Genomic DNA, 22,823 nt, shown 5'->3' with positions numbered 1-22,823 from the left:
CCAGCCGGCAGCAAAATACACCCACGCTAGGGTCCGTCCGTATTTTACTGCCTGTTTATAAGACTCTTGGGTCATAACCTTGTCACATGTCCTATTATGATGCTAATCGCTCTATCTTCCATGACTCAACTGCTCAACATGTCAACTTTATTCAAAACAAGGTTATTCAAGAAATTGCGAAATTTGCTGAAATTTAAAAAAGAGTAATACATACATAAATACATACATATGGTCACGTCTATATCCTTTGCGGGGTAGACAGAGCCAATAGCCAATAGTTCAGCTATTTGGCTTAATGATAGAATTGAACCTCAAATAGTGACAGGTTGCCAGCCCATCGCCTAAAAAAGAATCCCAAGTTTGTAAACCTATCCTTTAGTCGCCTTTTACGACATCCATGAGAAAAAGATGGAGTGGTCCTATTCTTTTTTGTATTGGTGCCGGGAACCACACGGCACCAATACAAAAGAGAACTGAAATTTAAAAAAGTACCTAGGAGAAATTGTACGCCATACGCCTTGTCTAAGTTCGTGAACAAGAAGGCAAAGGAGCGAGAACTTTCAGGAGACGACGGACATCAATGATACGAACAATATCGTAATAATACGTCACGTCTGTATTCTTTGCGGGGTAGACATAGCCAATATTGATAATTGTATAATTATATCAATAACACGTGAAAGAACAAAAGGAACTGAAGTTAGCCCACATAGATCTATGGTTAGTCTATGGTTTATTTTATAATTTAGCGAATGTCATATTTGTTATATTGGCAACATTGTTGATTTGATGGCTGACAACAGCAACACCATACCAACCATCGTGAAGTGAAGTCAATGAGAGAGTGATGCATGCACATTGCTTATAAGTTTTTTATTTGATATCCAATTTTCATTATGTTAGTAATACTAGCAAACTAAGCAAAACCAATGATAATTAATATCAGTCTAGCACAAACTAAGGTAAGAACTTTTAAACTTGTCATCAGAGTCTCAAATGAAGTGTACGCAATTAGTTTTCAACTCATCCCACTTTTTATGTTTTCTACCTATCCTTCCAACGTCCCAGGCAGAGCTATTCAGCTCAAAATGCGTTTCTGCGCATCGAGCTAGTCCTAGTTAAAATAGGTCATTTGCTGGGCCATCCCAGTCGTCAAGCTGCGTTGCAATTATGCAAAGGTCAGACGAATTTCGCCATAAAATTGTGAGAAAATTGTCTGTGCTTTTTTTTGTAAGTAGGTATGCATGTGAATCCTTGCGCTGCAAAAAATATTCTCACGCTAGTGGATCTTTTGTAGTGGTTGTTTTTTTTTAACGTAAAGAGGATTTCCAATAAGAACATGTGATTAAACTTCCTGCTATTAGGAAATTGTCGATCATGTCATCGGTTCCAAGTTTGTAATTTGTAATGCATTATTGGTTGTTATAAATTGTGTATTTTTAATCATAAACGGAAGTTTGAAACATATGATTGGGTTGGCCTTGGATATGACATTGGCTCTGTGTAAAGTGAAACATGGACCATTTCAGATAAAACATTGTGGAATGTGCACTGGTGGACATATTAAAGTAAACTCAGTCTTTGGCACTTCTAAGTGCAATGCTTGCTGCATGTGTTTTGTTGTGAGTAGGAATTAAATCAATAATTGCAACAAGTGACCCTAGTGTGTAAGTGGCTATACATAATTTTAAGGTTATATAGAAGTTTACTATTCTAAAGTCATAAAGATGCTGATATTCTGGCTACTTGCTGGATACATGTAAGTTTATTTTTAGGTTAGAATTGAGAATATAATTCTTTCGAGTAAATAATGAAAAAGAAATGTCAACAAACTAAGCTTACGTTTTGTAGGTACCATTGAATTTTCCTTTTTTGATAATTATAGGTTCAAATAAAATCATTTATAGATTTAATTGCGTTAGTTAATAAAATAGATTACTTCAAACTATATTTTCTTTATATTTTTTAGTATGAGCATATTTCAACATTTCATCTCCTGTGGCAATATGAGTCTCAGTATGTAAAATCTACCTGCGTTATCACAGCATGTTGCATGGTTATTAACACATGATCTTGATCTATAACTAATAAATGTATAGGCCATAGCCTCATTGGGGGTAGTTATGAAATCAATAGTTGATTTAAACTTTAGGTGATGCTCCAATGTTGGTAATTTTAGAAAGAGTTTATATTACTTATTTAACTTGATTAAATAATTTAATTGTAAAAACAATACTGCCAAATAACAATAAGTTGTTTACCTTTTTTATTTGAAATCTACTACAGTAGAAACCGTTAATTATGATCACCTTAAAACCTTTTCTCGCATAATACGCCATTTTGCTTCAGTCCCTGTAATTTGAGACATATTTTCATATATTCATTAATGCTTAATACAATCCATCATCCCATTTAATACACCCTAATGGCCAAAACACATATTACCTCTGTGGATATTCTTCCATTGATGATAATGTGGCATCGTACGAAATTCAATCAATTGAAGATCTTATTGAAAATGTGAATAACATACAAGAAGAGGCTGGAAGTGATAATGATCAAGAGGATGAGTCAACTCTGATTATGTCACACGCACAGGCATTATCAGCAGTAAATGATTTAAGGCGCTATGTTACTTTGAATCAAACTGACGACACACTAGAAAAGTTAAATTAAGTTGAAAATAATTGCCAATGGCTCAAATACATAATTTGTAAATGTACGGTCGCGTTCATAGTTGCAGTCATAGTTCTCAAAACTTTATAGCTTGCACAGCTGCTATCACTCACACATTCACACAAATAACAACGATAATCAACACAGCAATACTCCACACAGCGGAGATCCATGGTGGGACAGTACAAAAATAATGGCTTCATACTGACCAAAATATTTGCGGAACAGTTCGACACATCAGTGGTTACTGTTCGTCGAGTTTGCACCGTGAGGGACTACACCACAGACAGCCAGAAAGAAAGCCGTATTTATCCGAAATAAATAAGCAAAAATGTTTAGAATTTGCTCGGCAGTATTTGGATTTTGACTGGAAAAAAGGGATATTTACGGACGAAAAGGTCATTTATTTCATCACAACACGGCAGGCTTCATTTATGGCGAAGAAATGTAACTCGGTATGAAGAAAAAAATATTGTGCCAAATATGGAGTCTGGACACATATCTGTAAATATGTGGGGCTGAATGAGTGCTGCTGGACCTGGGAAACAGGTGTGGATAGCAGGACGCGCTACAGCTGCTCATTATGTGCAAGTGCTGCAAGAAACCATGTTACCAACTGTGAGGTGTATTTATCCGATTGATGATATGCCAACAAGGTGTATTAGCTGGACGTCGATTTCGCACAACGTCGATCCATCCATGTTTGCATTCTCATGACGTCGATCCGCTTATAATTGTATTCTCATAAAGTCGATTCTATTGTTTTACTACTTTCCAACATAAGAAAGGTACAGTTAAACACAACATTTTTATTTAAATTTTTATATTTCAATCAACAGGTTATATAACGTTAAATAAACAGATTATAGCGACCTTTGTGTAATTATCCAGAGACATTGGAAAGATTTAGTTTAGAAGACTTATCAGACTTGTTTAATTAGGCACTAGACAAGCCGTTTAGTTAAAAATCCCAGATGCATAGATTTTTATAAAGTTATAGGACTAAAATTTTACTCTTTAAACCTTTAAAAAAATATAAGTATCAATAGGAACACGACTAACATAATCAAAGCTAGGTAAAACATTTAAAAAATTTGATTTTTTATCACCGTTATCTCATATCATTGCTTCGACACTTAGTCGTACGACTGTCATTCTCCAATAGGACGACAGGAAATTTCTAAACCAAGCGCAGTTCTCTCATGTGTTCAACTTCGTGTGCTGTTAGAGCTGTTTGTACTATGTTATATTTAAGTTTTCATAAATACTTGCATGGAAGGTGCAGGAACCTACACTTTTAAAAGAATACAACAAAATCATTATTACCTTCATATATTCTTTTTTCGCTCGATTGTACTGCAAAAACATTGTAGTTTCTTTTTTCTTTTAATTTATAAAGTTATAGCATTTTATTGGATGAATCGATGTAATGCGAAGAAAAGCCAGGTAATAACTGTTGGATCAAGTGATCAATTGTGCAAGACAACTGCCCTGTGCATCGAGTCCATATAGTGCGTCAAAGGTTCTGCCAATTTATATTATAAGTACTAATTACTTAGATAGTATTTTAAGGACAGCTTCAATATGTTTTCTTTATGAAAACGAATAATTAAGCTGTAACCTTAATAACAGGTCATAAGTGGATGATACAATTAGTGTAATATACTATATATGTACATATAGCTTTATATAATCATCAATATGTAAATAAAACTATAGGTAAACTGTTTCAATAAAATTTACTAATTTTAATTATTGAATGTTTTATTTTGCTCCCTCTTGTTTAATATTTCTTGCTGAATTCCGTGTTTGAAGACACAGGTATTGTAATTCTTAGATATCAGTTAGTTAGTTAGTCAGTCAGTTAATTAGTTCAAATGGCACCTTGAAACATTAAAAATTGTCAGTAACACTAAAATAGACAAAAAAAAAAATCCTTGAATAACTTCGGAATCCAAGTAACGCTAGTAACTAGAACAAGCGAGTGTGAGCAAGCAAGTTTATTTCATATATCTTAGATCTCACTTGCTCACACGAAGTAATAAAATTGCTACCCAATAACTTTCAAAAGAACCACTACCTATGTTAGGGTCGTGTGCAGACAAACTTTCAACCTCATTGAAATGATATAAGTCTGGCAGTCGCAGGCTTCCCTCTATAGGCAAATCTTATGCAAATAATGAGAGACCGACGATATCTCGATCGACAATTATCGGGCCCAGTTCGGCCATCGTTGATTACCGTCTCTTTCTCTTTTGTTATATGTCATAGAATAATAAACTGTTTTACTTAGTAATCATTGGTATTAAAGACCGTATTCAGTTGGAATATTTATTCTTTTTAAATATGCATGTGTGTGTGTATCTAGTGGAACCACAGTGCACGCTATTTTAACCCGTAAGAATTTTAAAACTATGACTGCAGATATGAACGCGATCGTACAGTTTAATACCTAATAATAAAACATACGTATTAAGTTGGTTCTTTTTTTTATTTCCCTATATCCCCTCAGACCATAGTCCTCATAATCATCATAATCCTCAGTTATTATTTCGAATAAACCATTCTGATTTGTTGGTTATCTTCTTATGATGTAATATTAAGTAAATTACAGTCATGAAAATAAATGCTTTATATATGATATTTTAATATGTTGTGTAAACATGTTTCTTGTTGATATCAAACATTGTTTTGAATATCTAGCGTTCAAATAATTGAAATTGGTCTTGAATACATACATAAATAGAATCACGCCTTTTCCCGGAGGGGTAGGTTCAGCTTATCTCTGAATATTTCTTTAGCTTTGTTCACATACATAACTCTTCATGCAACTCCTGAATAATTTGAAAAAATAATAACCATGACAATAACGTCTTCCTATTACATCCATGATAAGTTTCACGTTGTGGTTTCTAATAGTTAATAAATATTTTAATTGTTTTAGTTAACCTGCTAATGCCGCAATAAATTTACTACAAAAAGTGTAAGTAGAAATAAATGCATAATGGTGTCTTTAATTCCTGACCTCATGATTTCTAACATGTTTCTTCATATTATATTTGTTTAATATATTTGTTTTTTTTTTCAGTTCAAATAACACCTTAGGATGGATCCATCATGTTCACATTCCAAGTGTGACATATATGAAGGGACGAATAATGTCCCTCTCGAAAGCAATTCAGAGGATAAGACTGATATTGAATGCTTAGATAAGAAGTCTAGCACGCAGGACAATGGCCATCAAATAGATGACCTGGAAAGGGCAGATTTTGAAGAAGAGAATAGGATAATCAAACATGTAACAGGAATGTTTGTTGACTCCAAAATCGCTGCCAATCAGCGTTACTCTGGGTCACTGTCCAGTGCTAATTCGAGCCTAGCATCCAGTTCGGAGACCATATCACACCTACCCAGCGATTATAGCCTTCCTGGGTGCAGCAAATCCTTGATTTGTGAAGATAGCAATACTACAATTAAGAACATGATTCATTCAAGAAAACCGTACGTAGAAGAGCCGCAGAAGGAAGATTTTATGCAGAAATTGTTGAATAGCAACCCTGAGGAGAAGAAGGACTTTCCTAAGGGTAAGATGTATAAAGCAGAACCTGATCTATTGGAGAATGAAGCAGAAGGTTGTGAAGGTAGAGGCGGGCCCTCTGGTAGAACCAGTTCGAATGCTTCTAGTATTGGGAGTTCAGGCTCTGACAGCACTAAGGACTTTACGGTACCTTCTACGTCGAATGCTGAGAAGCTGCTTGGGTTGGATGATAGCAGCAAAAACGAACCAGGCAGTTCCAAACCATCTGTGAGTTGACTTATTTATTAAACTTTATTATTATTATTTCTCAATAACACGTAATGGTGACATAAATGATGATATTTCCTGTTACTGTTAACACTATATATGTTCTTACACTTATAACAAATTTTAACATTTCAAATTTCATATAATAAGTTTTCCCAGTAGGATAATCTCGACCAAGTTTCATGCTCAGCAGAGCAAAATGGGATAATTGGGAAAGTTTAACTGAAAAGTTGTGTTAGCATACTCCAGTAGGTACCTTATTAGTTTGGTAGTCGTTATAAACTTTGTTTGCATTAGTTATATATAATTATTCTTAACTTATAATACCTAAACATGACGTGGACTGAAATCTCAACTTCTAGCAAAATTTTACTCGTAACATTCCAAGTGTTCGTTTTGTCACAGGCGTATATGGGGTACTGCGAGGCAGATGATGATTCTGAAGACGATGGCAATGAAGAAGCTTGGTGCACTTGCCTGTCTTCTCATGAGGTAAGAAAATGATTCTACCATAGACTTCGGAAAAATAAAAGGCGACAGATGTGGCTGTAGTGATAGTTGTGACGCTATTTTAGGCCTTGTGTTTTCATCGTTTCGACAGCTTTAGTCATAGAGTTTCAAGAACAATATAGTACCTATTGCTATTGTGTATAATATTCTGATTTCTTTGAATTCGACCTATTTTAGTGTTTTCACATAAAGTCACAGAACAACGTCAGGAATACAACAAGGAGCTACGCGTCATAAAATCAAAGTCTAGTTTGCAAATAGATAACTCATCAAGTGTTCTAATTATTAAATTGTATGCCTTATTTTATTTGCAAAGCTACTCGAGATTTAAGGCATGTGTGCAGTATGCATGTGTATTGTATGAAAGTAATTTTTGTTTGATAATTAATTACTAATTATTCACAGGACGATGATGACGACGATGAACCTGAACCGGAGCCAGAAAGGTTATGGGTAAGTATCTTTTATGTATTTGTTCAGAATTATTAAAAACTAAACATTTCTATACAATCTACATAAATAATTTATCTGTTAAGCTTACATATGGTTTGCTTACGCTTATGTTACCCGATTTTGGAAAAAGATGCTTTGAGCTTATTTAGTAGTGGATCCATTTGCTAGAATAAACTAGGTAATACTTCAATTCCATTATTTTTTTTAAATGTAATCAATAAGTAATAATTGTAGTTGAAATTTTATTTTATTTTGTAAAAAAGTTACAATTCCTAAATTTTCAATTATTCTTGCCCTTCGCTTTATATTCTTGTCTGGTAAACTATCATTTAACAGGTGTTTATATGTTTTGGTGACTGATTTAAAGTCCATTTATTATTAAAAGAATGATCGGCACTTAAAATTCCACTACTGGTTACCTTCTAAATGTAATCTAAAATTTGAATCAATAATTCAATAAATTTCATATTTGTAATCGTATGTAATGTGAATAGTTACTTTGGCTAGTAAGTATGTTGCATTTTATATGACGGAAAATCTGACAAGAAACCCCTTCTATCTCTACTTTGTAAGCAGCAAAAACAAAAACATATAACATAAGGTAACGCTATTTACTTCACTTTGGGGCGAGCTCAATTTTATGTTATTTGTCCAGCATACAAACATTTCTTTGTTTATGTATAAAAAAAAATATTACGTGCTTACTCTATAAAGGCAGACAACAAAAATAACTGAATGCGCAAATGTGAACACGTACTGATGAGACAGTATAAAATTCAAGAGAAACTAGATGCCTTGTGAACTAGTGGTGAAGCGCGTCAGATGCTCACTTTTTTTTATCAACAGCTGTTAGGCCAGGACTCTGTTCCCGCGCCGGCGCAAGATTTATGACCGTGAAGACGATTACCTTCATTTCTATAGCGTGTCACTCGGCTAAAAGTCACTATTATTCCCTTTCTAAGGGTCCGATTTGAAAAAAAATTGTTCTGTTTTATTACGTCACTTTATTACGTCAAAATTGTTCTGTTTTTTAGACGTTACCTTGATACCAATATAAGACACCAATTTCTTTAAAAAATATATACCTTATTATGTTTTTAGGTTTATATGACTACTCCTTAGTTTCATTATTATACATACATGATTTCGAATTTGGTCAATTAATAGTTTAATAATATTTAAAGAGGGCGTGGGTTTAGCTATAGCTATACTTTGTGGGCGTCCTATTAGTCCAAAGCTGCAGATACCGCAGCAAAAAAGCTATTGCGGCTGACAAATGGTGTTAGCTATAAATATACCTGTTCAATAGTCAATAGGATGATAAAATGAACATACCGATTTAGATTTAAAATCATGAATTGATTTATGGTTAACGTGCAATGTTTCACACTAGTCTCCTTCACTTCGTTAGATATGAGCAGATAAATAAATCCATAGTCATGGATCACCCGTTGTTCGCCATCTCATATACTGATCATTTGAAAACCTAATGCTTGTATCTGGGCGTTTGATATGCTAAGTCTGGCCTCTTCTATATGCGCCAGATCGGGTATAAATCTCGATGTTTCTTCGGTTATTTGTTTATGGTCCTCTGACTAAAGAGTTCTTACTGAAGTTTTGAGTTACCATCTAGTTTCAATAGCTGGCCATTTATGTTAGTCCAGAGGAGGTTGTTTCTTTATTTGTTTGTATAATTTTTTATAAGGCTGGAACTTTTAATAAATGATGTCATTATACAGAATCAGCTGCCCCCAAAGTCAGTTTCATTGTATTATGGCTATATGCTGTTCACCGGGACTTTGCCCGTCTTAAATCTCACCTTAAATCTTAACGGTTTATTTTTTTTTTACAGAGAAAGAGACGCTATGAGCCACCGCCGCCACAGAGCGCCAAGAAATTCTGTCCCGAAGGGCCTTCGTCTTCCAACTCTCAGGATAGCGGCTGGAATTTAGCTCTCAACAACGCCAACGTCCAAGGACCGCCCGAGATTAAGCAGTGGCTTAACAAGTAAGTGTATTGTTGATAAAAAATAATTTATTTTAGCTTTAAGTGTAATGTCTTAGATTGGCTACTTAATGAGTTTCTTGTATTGCAACTTAATGCGGGTCCGCTATCAAACCTGCTTTGGGTGCTCGAGCCTTTAGAAAGAGAATCGGGCCGGTACGGAACATTTCAAGGTCATGTTTCAAAGTCTGAAACAGTGTTTTTTTTTTTTCACATTCAATCAGTTATATATCCTTGTTATAAAGCCTAATAATATAGTTGTTATTGAGCCAATCTACATTTATTGTAATTTGTTCACTTGCGCCAGGCGTTTTTTAATCATTATCAAGTCATGAAGACTCCATGCATGATTGTGCAGTCAACGAATAGGTACAGTTGATTGCCTTCGCATCACTTTGTGAAAGTCAAAGTCACAAGCACTTTGTTGATTAAATAGATGGACAAATTGTTTATGTAATTTGTCCAAACGAGTAGAAGCAAAGGCAGTTAAATAGAATAAAATGATTGCAATAAATTTATATCAAAACTACTTGCACCCTTTGTTTCGCTCCCGTGGGAATTCGGGATAAAAAGTATTTGTTATTGGAAGTTATGTTCTTCCCGTTATACTTAATTTCATCAAAATCCGTCCCATAAATTTTGCGTGACTTTCGTATTTATAATACTAGTACAATATATCTGTCTTTCATTTTTTGCAATTTCTAATGGTTTGCATGCAAGTCTTATTATGCGAAAAATACTTAAGATCATTCTTCTGAAATAAAATTAATTTAATTTGCCAATTCATAAATTTAAATATATTATATACTTTATTATTCAATATTCCAAAAAAAAAAAACATACAATCAAAACAACACTATGACCGGAATCAAGCCATTTTTCTTTACAAAAACGTTTTGAACATCCCCAGATTCCAATCTTGGACCAACAACGAGAAGTTCCAAGCTATAGACGCGTTGATCAGCCGCTGCGGTAACAGTCATGTGCGGTACATGATGAAATCCATAGAACCTCTATTCCAAAGGGATTTCATTTCTCTACTGCCGAAGGAATTGGCATTGACTGTGTTGGGCTATCTGCAACCTAAAGATTTGCTTAGGGCCGCCCAGACTTGCCAGTACTGGAGGTAAGTGCATTTATTATGTATTTTCTTTTTGCTTCCATTTATTTGAGTTTGTTCAATGATCGTGAAACATTTTAAGTTTCAGTTCTATTTGGATTTTTGGTTGTCAATTTTCTTCTTTTAAACTATAAACAGATAAAATTGAACCTTTGATGATAGGTAGATTTTACCCTGTATCCAACAATTAAATAGTAGTATACGTATTAATTTTGACGGTTTCTATTATTATATTATTTAGTTTACTACTTATAATGCTTCTAGCATTAAGTCCGCCTCTAGCACTGTACATCTGAAAGTTTAAAGTTTACAAAAAAAGAAAAACATTTTTTCCTTACTACAGATTCTTAGCGGACGACAACTTACTATGGAAAGAGCAATGCCGTCGGATCGGCATCACTACTTTGAAGAAGATGCCCCGTTCCCTTCCCCGCTGCGCGTCACCATGGAAGGCCGCGTACATGCGGCAGTACCTCATAGAGAACAACTGGCTCCACAAGCCGGTCAACAACCCGATCATAATGAGAGGCCACGATGACCACGTGATCACCTGCCTTCAGTTCTACGGCAACCGGATTCTCAGCGGCAGTGATGATACGACGCTGAAAGTCTGGTCGGCTGTCACCGGCAAGGTTAGTTTTCACATACGACAGTACCTCATAGAGAACTTATTTCTTTATTCAAGACAGTTTGGTAATAATTTATGGAAAACTATGTATCTACATAGTAACGTCTGAAAAAAGAGATATACATACAATTGATAATCTCACAATAAGTGATAACTAAATAAAAGTAAAGAAACCTTTTTATACCTACTAGAGAACCAAAGCGCATACCAACATCCATTTCAACAAGCAGCTTCAAAACAACGAGAAGATTAAGAAAAGAGTGAAGAAAAGGATATCTATATTTTTCTGTGCAGTTTGTAAAAGTCAATTTAGGGAGAGGTTCATAAATTGGAATTTTTCATTTAAATGATTAATCATCATCTAGCAACCTGTCACTATCCATAATAAATCCATCGAGCTGAACATAGCGTTCTCAAGACTAAAGGCTGGTTCTTTCTACAAAGTATAATATTCTCAATGAGTTGTCTACGTCTGTACCAATACAATACATTGTTAACTCTTATCAAATTGGCCTTTCTCCCACAGTGCCTCCGTACCCTGGTGGGTCATTCAGGCGGCGTTTGGTCGTCCCAAATGGTTGGCGACCTCGTGATCAGCGGCTCCACGGACCGCACACTTCGCGTGTGGAACGCAAAGAGCGGACAGTGTCTCAAAGTTCTCGCCGGCCACACGTCGACTGTTCGCTGCATGCATTTGCATCAAGACAGGTATAATACAATACAATAATTCTTTATTGCACCACATTAAATTACAGCAAATTCACATGTACTTTAAAAACATTGCAGCTAAAGGCGATTATTATCACTAAAACCTTTGTATTGTGAATTATATGGCGCGGTGTCGCCCCCAGAGAAAAGATGCAGGAGACGCTGAAGTAACTGGTGGTCTATTCTATTGTCAATATACCTACTTATATATGTTATAAATATTATAAACAAAAATACCTAAGTAAATCACATACCTTGAATGGACACGGAACCAAAGCTATAAGGTAATGGCTGATTAAATTTTAATTTAAAATCTGGTACACCCAATTATTGAAGAGGAGGGGAGAGAGAGAAGAGGTGAACTATATGTATAGTATACTATATATACTATATACTATATACTATACTATATATACTATATACTATACTATACTATATATATAAATGCCCTTGGTACCACCCAGGTGAATGAATGTGATGTACCACGGATTGGGATTGGTTTTGTACTATGCTGTCGCTTGCGGCTTCGGTTACGTGAGGATTTCCAGGAATAATAAAAGTCTTATACTCTGCGTCAATTGTCATCAAAATCAATCTATAATCGTCACAAACAAAACAATCTTTTGTTTATAATATTATTAAGAATATGGATAGTATTTTATTTAATAAGTAAGTATTAAGCTTGCGTCTTTGATAACATCAGGACGAAAATTAACACATTCAGGCACATTGAATAATCAGTATCAAAATCCAATAAGTTTAATGTTAGATAGTAATACTTTGTAATAAAGTTATAACGAGAGTCACTCTGTAACGTAAACTCAATCGGGAACAAAAAACAAGAGGGTGATAGTGACTGTAGAAGATGCGACTGGTAAACAATGGCGTATGCGATGTGTCTATTATTCGTATAGAATTTTGTAATATTATATTGTGACATGTGATATTTTTGTGTGTAATTAAGTGCCCTTTATTTACCCTTCAGTCGCATCCCACGACATTTTAAGGAAAAGTTGTGATATTCTTTTTTCAATTTGACAATTTGGAGCGTTGTTTGAAAGACACAAACGACAATGTGTGTAAATATGCTATTTTTGTATCGCACCGCGAATTATATTTTGTTCTTATCATTTTTATTGTACGTTAATGACAAATATTCGACCAGTGCTTTAGTAGACAGGAGTTGTAAGCGAGAGGTTATCGGGTTTGAACTGCCTGCGTACGAATCTTTTTTTTAATTTCCTACATTGGTAACAAGAGAGAAAATATCGTGACAAAACCTTTACATACTTAATTTGTTACCAATATCACCTGTTGACATAATCCTAGGATTTTGATCTTGGTCTTCTCCAGGGAGAAGGCGGGCAAGAAGTTTAATAAATAATTCTATTATGTTCATAGATGTAGTCTGCCTGCCCCTCCGGGAAAGAGGCGTGGTTTTATGTATGAATATTATCATAGGCTGCCCCTTGACATATAAATCTTTGTAAATATGGAATTTACATACACGTCTATGTTGATAACATGGCTTTGGTTTAATTTTTAATTTAAACTATCACCTTTAACATTTTTCTTGCTAATATTGTAAAGACGAGGTATGATAATTTTAAGTAATGGCGTGTGTGTTTGACCTATTATTTATTAAGTTTGTGATATGCAATGCGATTGAGCTACAGACGAATTATGTTTTTTCTTGTGCTCTTGTTGCTTTGTTATATGTTATTATTGCGATCGTCTTTCTTATTTGCGAATTTAGTATAATATATATTGATATATAACCCGCATTATCAGGAAATACAATAAGCAGTACTTACACTTTCCAAAGAATTACTGTTACCAGTCTTTTTAATCAAATTTAGTATTATCAAATTAAGTGATTACTTTATACCTAATTAATACGAAATATACCTAAGTTGAACCACTAACCTTGCACCTGGTTGTGAAAACAAAATGCAAGCGTGTTATAATTCAGAAAAATATAGGACCATAGAAGGATATAGTATTGGTCAGTGTCACCTCAATGGATTGTTCATCAGTCACCATAACGTCTTCCTACGTACGTTACGTAAAGACCGGTGATCTGGTGCAGTCCGCTGGGAATCATTGGATGCAGGCCGCCTCCAACAGAGCGAGGTGGAAGTCATTGAAGGAGCCTATGTTCAGCAGTGAACGTCCATTGGTTGAAATAATTTGAGAGTTTTATAACTGAGATTTCCATTGTGTCTAACATATTATGATTCTGATTAGTGGTTGGTTGGTTATTAATTTTTAATCTCATTTCATAAATGTTTTCTATCTCAAACCTCTACTCTCACTTATTTAATCTGGATAATGTAAATTGATCTTCATCTCAAACATCTTTTTCATTCCAGGGTCGTGTCCGGGTCACGTGACGCAACCCTACGCGTCTGGTCCGTCTCCGAGGGCCGCTGCGTACGCGTGCTGGTCGGCCATCTTGCGGCCGTGCGGTGCGTACAATACGACGGAAAAGTCGTCGTCTCAGGCGCGTACGATTACTTCGTAAAAGTGTGGAATCCCGACACTGGGGAGTGCCTTCACACACTGGCGGGACATACCAACAGGGTGTATAGCTTGCAGGTTAGTTCTGTTATAATATATACGTTCAAATGTTTAGCCCAAGTTAACAGACTTAAAAGGTCACGCTTTGTTGCGTCTGCGTCGTTGGATGATGGAATTGTGATAGTGTCAGGTTGCTAGAAAAAAAAAACCTTTTAAAACAAGAATCCCAAGTTAAGCTTTTACCTTGTTAAGTTTTCGTAAGTTGTTGAATAAAAAGAGTGGTGTGTTTAGGTGCCGTGCGATCGCTAGACATACAAGCACCGGTTAATATACCAGGCGTACTATTACATACAATCTGATAGTATTTACTATAATGTTACGTCATAAACATCTTTGTTTACTTTTGTAACTTTTTTGTTTTTAATAAACTTGCTAAGGTTGTAGTTCATCCTAAACGTCCATAATTTTAAAATAATGAAAAGCATCTTATCATCTTTGTGTTATTTATTAACCTGTTTATTTATTTATTTAATACTTTATTGCAAAAAAAATGTATAAGGGACGGACTTAATGCAGTTTGGCATTCTCTATCAGTCTACCAGCTGAACAAATAGAAAAAGTTTAAGTTGTTGGTGCGATAAAGTGCACCTGCATACTGCAAAATTCATACATTACAAACAAAATACACAAATACATACAAGAAACATAAAATACATACAAAATACATTATAAATACATACTGTCCCTTTCACCATTTCTCTTCCTTCACTTTCACAGTTATTTCTCTTGTATTAATAAAAAGAAATAAATACTTCATATATATTTATTTTCACCCAGTTCGATGGCGTACACGTAGTGAGCGGCTCCCTGGACACATCTATCCGCGTTTGGGACGTTGAGTCTGGGCAACTGAAGCATATGTTGACTGGTCATCAGTCCCTCACCTCCGGCATGGAATTGCACTCTAACATCCTGGTTTCTGGCAACGCTGACTCCACGGTCAAAGTGTGGGATATTACCACAGGGCACTGCCTTCATACCCTGTCCGGTAAGTTAATTATGTATTTCTTTAAGGCTTTAACGGCCTTCGTAGAGCAGCTGGTAGTGTGTTTGTATGAAGCACAGTAGGTCTCTGGGCATCCCATACTCTGGAGATTCTTATTGTGCTTTACTGGTAAATTTTTCGTTTCTCAATCAACCAATCACACCGCGAGTATTTCTATGTCACGAACGAATTTTTGATACAATCCATTTGTAACACACGCATCTTTTATTATTTCTGACTTTCCCACTGCAGGTCCCAACAAGCACCAATCGGCGGTGACCTGCCTGCAATCGAGCAACCGCTTCGTGATTACCTCGTCCGACGACGGCACCGTCAAACTGTGGGACCTTCGCACTGGCGAGTTTATCCGAAACCTCGTCGAACTGAGCTCGGGCGGGTCCGGCGGCGTAGTATGGCGGATCCGCGCTTCCGCCACCAAGCTCATCTGCGCCGTCGGCTCCCGCAACGGCACCGAAGAGACCAAACTGCTCGTCCTCGATTTCGACGTGCCAGGCGCTTGCAGGAAATGTGACGAATAGCATAGACTAAATCGGCGCCTCTTGCGTCGCTACGCCAACCTTTACGCGCCGTGGCACTGCTAAGGCCACCTATTCCGGAGGCGCGAGACTCGCGGACGTATCACAGAAGGGTTATGGTGTTTCTTGGACTTCTGTTTGACAGTTTTCGTTGTTGTTGTGGTCGTTTTCGCAATATTTTCGGTTTTCCTGCGGTTCGGTAAGTACTCGAAGAAATTGAAGTAGGAATTTGTGTTTATGGAACCAATGTCATTAGTTTTGCTTCGATAAATACTTTATATGCTTTAGATTGAATGATTGACAGACATCTTCTGGGGTGATTTTATTGATCGTACCACTCGCTTGTAACAGTGATTTCTAGTGATGATATCGAAAGCTAATTTGATATTGAACTATTGATCAATTCGGTCAGTTTTAATGATGAACCGTATGGCACCCCAGAATTAGCTAGATAAAAGGACTGCTTACCAAATAACATGAGAATATTCTAAAACGTTTTAAAACTTTCTCACCGTCATGCTGATATGTAGACAATCATATGGAATTGAATAATGATATCGCGACGGAACAGATAATTTTAAAACGTTTTGAATACTCTAGCGTTAACTTCAATTTGATGGATGACCCCGTCTGCGGACTTCATAATTATTTTAATTTGAAGTGATAACGAGTGAACGTACGTTTTTGGACGGAATAAATTCGTTCGCGCGTCTTTCGCCTTTGGAATTAAGGTTGTCAGTGCAGTGGCTAATTCAAGACTACCCACCGGAACGTTTAAGTGACGTAGGCGCGTACAGATCTATAGGATATTCAAATGTGCTTAAAGGCTAATTCACGATGGCGTCATTATATAGACTTGTGGGTGTTTTAGTATAGCACTGATGCTATGCAAGAGTGCAGAATGCTGACTTTCTGCACTTTTTGAGCATCTAAAATAAGATTTCGACCGACCCAATTAATGTTCTTCTTAAACAACATAGAAACAAATGCATATGTATGTTACTACAAGTCTGTAAATTGGCGCGTCAGTTATTATTACTAATGGAGCTACGGAAATGCATGCATTTTGTTTCGGACACTACACAAGGAACATTCTAACACACAGATTGTGTGACCTGGAAGAAGTAAATTCTCCAAGACTGTTAATTAACTAATTTATTTTAATTAAACTTTATGCACATGGACTTAATGCCACAAGGCATTCTCTGCCAGTCTTACACTAATATATAATAAATCAAGTAAAGATCTTTCCGTGTTGTAATCAATCAAATTCAAAATCAAATCAAGAATGATTAATAACTTTTACATAACAATCTATATCAATAAATATAATGTTTGATCAAGCTGTATTTTGTGTTTTGTTTTCAACGTTTTTAGCGTTGGTATCTCATTTAATAATATCTCTAGTGGAGAGATCTTCTTCAATTTCACGTCCGATAAAATGTACCAACCCTGTGCCTGAAACGAATGTTTACTTTTGCGATGCACCATACGGATAATTCACAGTGGCGTAGAATTGTAGCAGTTCTTTTGGAGGATATCATATAGGGGAAAGACAACATTCTGAAATAGATATAATGAACTGTCTGGAGCATTGGTGTATAGCTAATAAAAAAAAAGAACTCAAGAGTTTCGAGTACCAAAATTAGATATATAATAACTTAATAAGAACCCCATTATTTTTTAGTATTTTTATGTGAAAACTCACATAAAAACACTGCTACATTCGCTCCAAAGTGAATGATCTCCACTATATCATGTCAAATAGTTGTAGAATGTACTCATCTGTAGGTTCAAATGGTGGCCCAACTCACATTGCCAAAATTCTGTAAGTTACATGCTCCATTATTCCAAAGAATTAATAAAGAAATTGGATTTTTAGCTCTTAAGTTTACGTTAAGGTGCCTTGACAACTTTTGTTGTTTCTTATATATTTATGCGGTTGTTTTATTCAATTTTACTGCTCTTTTTGTTTTTTGTCTTCGATTACAATAACTATATGTATACTTAAGTTTTCTCTTGTCATTGTTTTCTTTTTCTCGATTGATGCTATTATATATTTTAACCTCATTTGTATCGATGATTTTCAAAAGCGATTAAATTAATATGAGAATGAATATTTTACATCAGGACTAAAATATAATACAGAAATGTATCACCGAATAACGATTACATTTAAATACATAATAATGTGTACACACAATATTCGAACTAAATTCTCTCTCAAAGAGAAGATAACTTAGATGTTAACACCATATAATATACTTACCTACTCCAAATTCATTATAGCCATTTAATAACTATGAATACACGATAAATGTTTTACTGTGAATTGAATATATTATTAATCGCAGATATGTAATTAAGAGCAACTCGGTCGCTTGAATCCATGTTTCTCATTTCTTACTAGTCCGCGTTAAACTTTAATATCTCATGAAATAACTCCGCAATTACTCATAGGAAATCGAAATAACTTGTACCTACTCCATTTTATTAATAGTTGTATAATTATCTCTTTATCCGTCATAGAATAAGACCTCTTACAATTATAATCGAATTTTAATCGCATATATATATGTATAATATTACAATACATTCGCTGTAAGCTAACAATATCTATTCTTATGTCCATTTCGGCCAACTTATCTTGTTTACTACCTTTATGTTTATTTTTTCATTGTTCACATTTTATTTCTTGTCATTATTAACTACTATATTTTTTTTTACTCTTAAGTTGTGGTTGTGCAAAGTGGCAGTAATTCAAGTAAAACAACAACTGTTATATTTAATACCGGCGTTTTTGTCAACGGCTTCTCCGTTTCATTGTAACCCAAATATAATGGGCGTTCTTTCCCCATAGACAATACTCAAGATGTCGAAGTATGTTAAATAGAGCTGTATATTAAATAAAAATTGTTAAAACTATGAATTCACTGCCACTGTGAAGAGCATCAACCACGAATTAGTTTGTTTAAGTGTTACTTGTAAACTTGTCCAATTTTCGTAAAAGGCCAGCATTGTCCCTATCGTCATAAGTCAGTTAAGATAATTGTAACTCTATTTTTTATGTATTACATGTCAAACTCGTAATAATACCGAATTAAGATACGAATCTTTGATAAAAGCTCGTAGCATAAAACTTTTTTTTTATAAATTAGTTTTTGGCTATTTATCAACGTTTCAAAATGTTGCCAGATTGTTGTTTACTAATACTTCCCTTTTATAATGTAGAACTAATTTATTTGATTATAATAACCCATGTCTCTTTGAAATCATGATTTTGTACATTCGCAACGGACTGGCAACATTGTTATACTAAGTTTGAACATTTGTTGTATATATAAATATGTATAATGTCATTGAAGGGCGTCTGTACGCATCTCTTCTATGATGGCTGTAATAAATAAATTAAAAAGACTGAAGCATAGGTATAGTGTAATATTGTATTAAGTATGTACCGACCACCATTACTAGCCAATGCCTTTGATCCGTTCAGAAATCTCTGTTAAGATGTTCCAATTAGTTATGTTTAATTTAGTTTTAGTGTATAGATACTAGTTTCACTTTGAATTTGTAGGCGAATTGATTGTGGATTTAGTAACGTACTCTTTGGTACACTTTCGCGACCATGTTTAAGGGAAGAGGTGAAAAAATAAATGTATTACAGAAGTTATAAATACTTAATTCCAAAGAAATCAGGATAAGAAATTAATATACTTGACTTCCCATTAACATTGTATTCGAACGTTAGGTCCGTATGCCTTTTAGGAATCTGATATTATGATAATCAATTTGGATATGGTTGTTAAAATGAATAAAAGAGTACACAGCATTATTGTATTTCCATTTATTTTATTAATTGCATGTATAGGTAACCCTTTTTGAATTATACTCCGCAATCAATTGGCCTTGATGGTCGGATATGCGCCTGAAAATCTTTCACAACGATATCGATTCGACAAAAGTACTTATAGAAACTTATGGAGGTTTCAAAAGAACAAAATTTGAGATACCTATGTATAAATTAAATTGTACCGTAGAGAACGGTTTGATATCGGGAGTCGGTATAGTTTGCGAAAGATGTATGTGGCTTTCCACCAAAGTCGTGCGATGTGTGATGAATCAATCTTTATAATATTCTTTACTATTAGGGCTTTTGGCCGAAACAACTAGCCTATTTTCGATATACCTATTTATATTAAAAAAAATGTAATGTATGGTTACGTGCTCCGAACAATACAAAAATAGTAACCAAATAGAGGAAGTAAGTTTTACAATCCATCCAATGACTGATTCTTATAGTGACAACTTCAAGTTTTTTATGCGCTTGACTTATTTTCGATGTAAGGTAACTAGCGAACATTACAGACTCTACTTGCGAACATTTCGCATACCCGCGTTTAGCGCGCGCCCGCGTCTTTGGTAAAAAGCCAGCCTAAGCGCTTCAAAACAACATTCAATCTTAATGACTATAAATAATTCTAAGTCCAATATTATACATTAGCAACTGATTTGCCATTTTCGCTGTATAATCCGTATAACCGTATATCATAAATGTCTGTATAATGGCGATTGTAACATGTATTTCAGATTTTTGCCCGTTTGGGGTTTTGTTAGGCGATAGGCCCACCTTTGTGGTTTTCTACAATAGCAACAATACTTTTGTAGTTTAGCAGGCTATGTATATTAGGTTTATAAGAAAAGACGACCATTAGCAATTGAAGTTGGTGTAGTAATGACATCGACAGATTCTTTTGGTGGGCCCACCGTTTTGACATTACCTATAATAGGTCTGGTCAGTTAATATAAAAATGTAGCGTGATTTATATTATAGAGAACAGTTATACTGTCGTATATATCAAGTCGTACTTTAGTAATTTTGGCGTTTAGTAAATCGCCGGTGATTCGCAATATTTTAACATATAAACTACCTAATTATATTAGGCGCGACAATATATATAATGTATTTTTACCGATATCCTTGATAAATATTGTGTAGAGGATATTCAATTTATCAGTGTAGAAAACAATTTCAATATCTTCGATGTAACGACAAAGAAACTGTTTTGTATGGCAATTGGCTTAAAATTATTTCCATCATTCCCATATTTTTATCGAAACAGGGATGCAACTTGTAATATTTGTGACAAGAAAATGTAAAGTCGTTATTATATTCAAAGAAATCTCATTGTATTTAACGCAAATACGCGTTGTAACATGTGTATTGTGTAATGATGTTTTTATTTTCCTTGATAATCATTATAAATTACTTTATAAGCACATTAATCAGAAGCTTTAAATAACTGTACTCCACATTTGATGTATACAAAAACGTATCTGAACACTTGTAGATTTTGTGAACTCCATTTTAATACACGCTCCTTAACTGTATCGGACTTAGTCCATCATAGGATATGTGAATGATATAACAATACCCCGTGGGCCGTAGTTATAGAAATATTTGGATAATCAATAAATCAGGTTGATTCAGATTCTTCTTTTCTTGTAGTTGACTAAAGAACAAATTACTTAGTACTCATAACATGCTCTTTTACACGAGTTGTAGTCAAGAAGCAGTTTTCTCTTATTATTCTTCTTCTTCTTCTTCTTTATCTTCTTCTTCTTCTTTATCTTCTTCTTCTTCTTCTCTTATTAATCGTATACTCAGTGTAAAGGGGCCATAACAACTGATAATACGATCGTAATAAAATTAACGGCCGTGAAGCCGTGCAGCATATGATCGTTCTTTTTGTTATTATTTTTCACTTTATAGGCATTCTCTTAATTTGCTTAATGTATTATTATTGATAAATAAATTCAGTTGTTTTCATTTTAATTTGTTTTTCTTTTACAGTAGTATATTGATATTTTACCGTATTATTTATTTTATTTTCGATGATAACCTTCTTTTGTTTCCTTCTCTATCTTATAAGTATGCCACTTAGAACAGATATTGGACTTATTTAAAAATTAGCTTGTTCGCAATTTTGTTTGCGTGCGGTTAGAAACATTTCTTACATTTACATTAATGGTTTTTTTTTACATAAAATCTTTCATGTTAGTATAATAAATATCGGTATAATAAAGCAGAAATGTTTATTAAAAATGTCTCTTACGCATTCATCGCAAAATTTGGAATAGATATGGCATGGCTTAAAGCCCGAGGTCAAATATTGTGTAATGGGATCCAACTCAATGATATGAAAATAAATAACTATAAATTAGGGCCCTTACATATGAAATCGGCGTTTGGTATAGGAGTAACAAAAAGTCGAAAATTAATTTATTTAATCAAAGTAAGACCCATTATTATCTATGCATTTCATCTCATTGATTCATTTAATAAAAAAAAACTGACGGGAATCAATAAAATCTTTGAAGCAGGTTTGTACTGCCCTATCGACATGATGCCTTAGACATTGGTTGGTCTGTTGTGCAGCGTGCAGCAGCAGTGGCGTGGAGCGATTGACCAGCCTCGGTTATTAGCAGCTAGCTTTTCCATCATTGTTTGCAATTGCTGACAATAGACGTCAGCAATTGCAAACTATGATAGAAAACGTATCACTACTTACTAATTAATAAATACTAACGGTGCCGTGTGGTTCCCGGCACCATTAGAAAAAATAATAGGAACACTTCATCTCTTTCCCATGGATGTCGTAAAAAGCGACTAAGGGATATGCTTATATACTTGGGATTCTTCTTTTAGCCGACAGGCTAGCAACCTGTCACTATTTGAATCTCAATTCTATTATTAGGTGAGCTAAACAGCTGAACGTGGCCTGTCAGTCTTTTTAAGACTGTTGGCTCTGTCTACC

At 34.8% G+C, this 22,823-nt stretch overlaps 1 protein-coding gene across 4 annotated transcripts; it reads left to right on the top strand.

The window, feature by feature from the left end:
• The first annotated feature begins 804 nt into the window (after positions 1 to 804).
• On the top strand, positions 805 to 21,835 carry LOC106130583 (F-box/WD repeat-containing protein 7). Of its 4 annotated transcripts, none has more exons than XM_013329463.2 (12): positions 805 to 962; positions 5,621 to 5,659; positions 5,765 to 6,481; positions 6,887 to 6,973; positions 7,397 to 7,444; positions 9,297 to 9,451; positions 10,359 to 10,574; positions 10,912 to 11,200; positions 11,723 to 11,904; positions 14,277 to 14,502; positions 15,262 to 15,472; positions 15,722 to 21,835. In XM_013329463.2, exons 3-12 carry the CDS (start codon positions 5,783 to 5,785, stop codon positions 16,006 to 16,008), a joined length of 2,400 nt encoding a protein of 799 aa, XP_013184917.1. In that variant the 5' UTR covers positions 805 to 962; positions 5,621 to 5,659; positions 5,765 to 5,782; the 3' UTR covers positions 16,009 to 21,835. The 4 variants fall into 4 exon arrangements, with proteins under 4 accessions (XP_013184917.1, XP_013184919.1, XP_013184920.1 ...); XM_013329465.2 differs by lacking the exon at positions 805 to 962 and adding an exon at positions 1,491 to 1,622; XM_013329466.2 differs by lacking the exon at positions 805 to 962 and adding an exon at positions 1,494 to 1,667.
• The last annotated feature ends 988 nt before the right edge of the window (positions 21,836 to 22,823 follow it).

The sequence above is a fragment of the Amyelois transitella genome, chromosome Z, assembly GCF_032362555.1.
Source record: "Amyelois transitella isolate CPQ chromosome Z, ilAmyTran1.1, whole genome shotgun sequence".
Classification (NCBI taxonomy): domain Eukaryota; kingdom Metazoa; phylum Arthropoda; class Insecta; order Lepidoptera; family Pyralidae; genus Amyelois; species Amyelois transitella.
This window is presented reverse-complemented; position numbering and strand designations above follow the sequence as displayed.

What these genes read in the sequence shown, in the direction of transcription:
- LOC106130583 (XM_013329463.2), top strand. Translation starts at nt 5,783, where the DNA reads ATGGATCCATCATGTTCACATTCCAAGTGTGACATATATGAAGGGACG. An exon ending in CTTGCCTGTCTTCTCATGAG is followed by an intron (nt 6,974 to 7,396) that starts GTAAGAAAATGA and finishes AATTATTCACAG; the next exon opens with GACGATGATGACGACGATGA. An exon ending in CGGAGCCAGAAAGGTTATGG is followed by an intron (nt 7,445 to 9,296) that starts GTAAGTATCTTT and finishes TTTTTTTTACAG; the next exon opens with AGAAAGAGACGCTATGAGCC.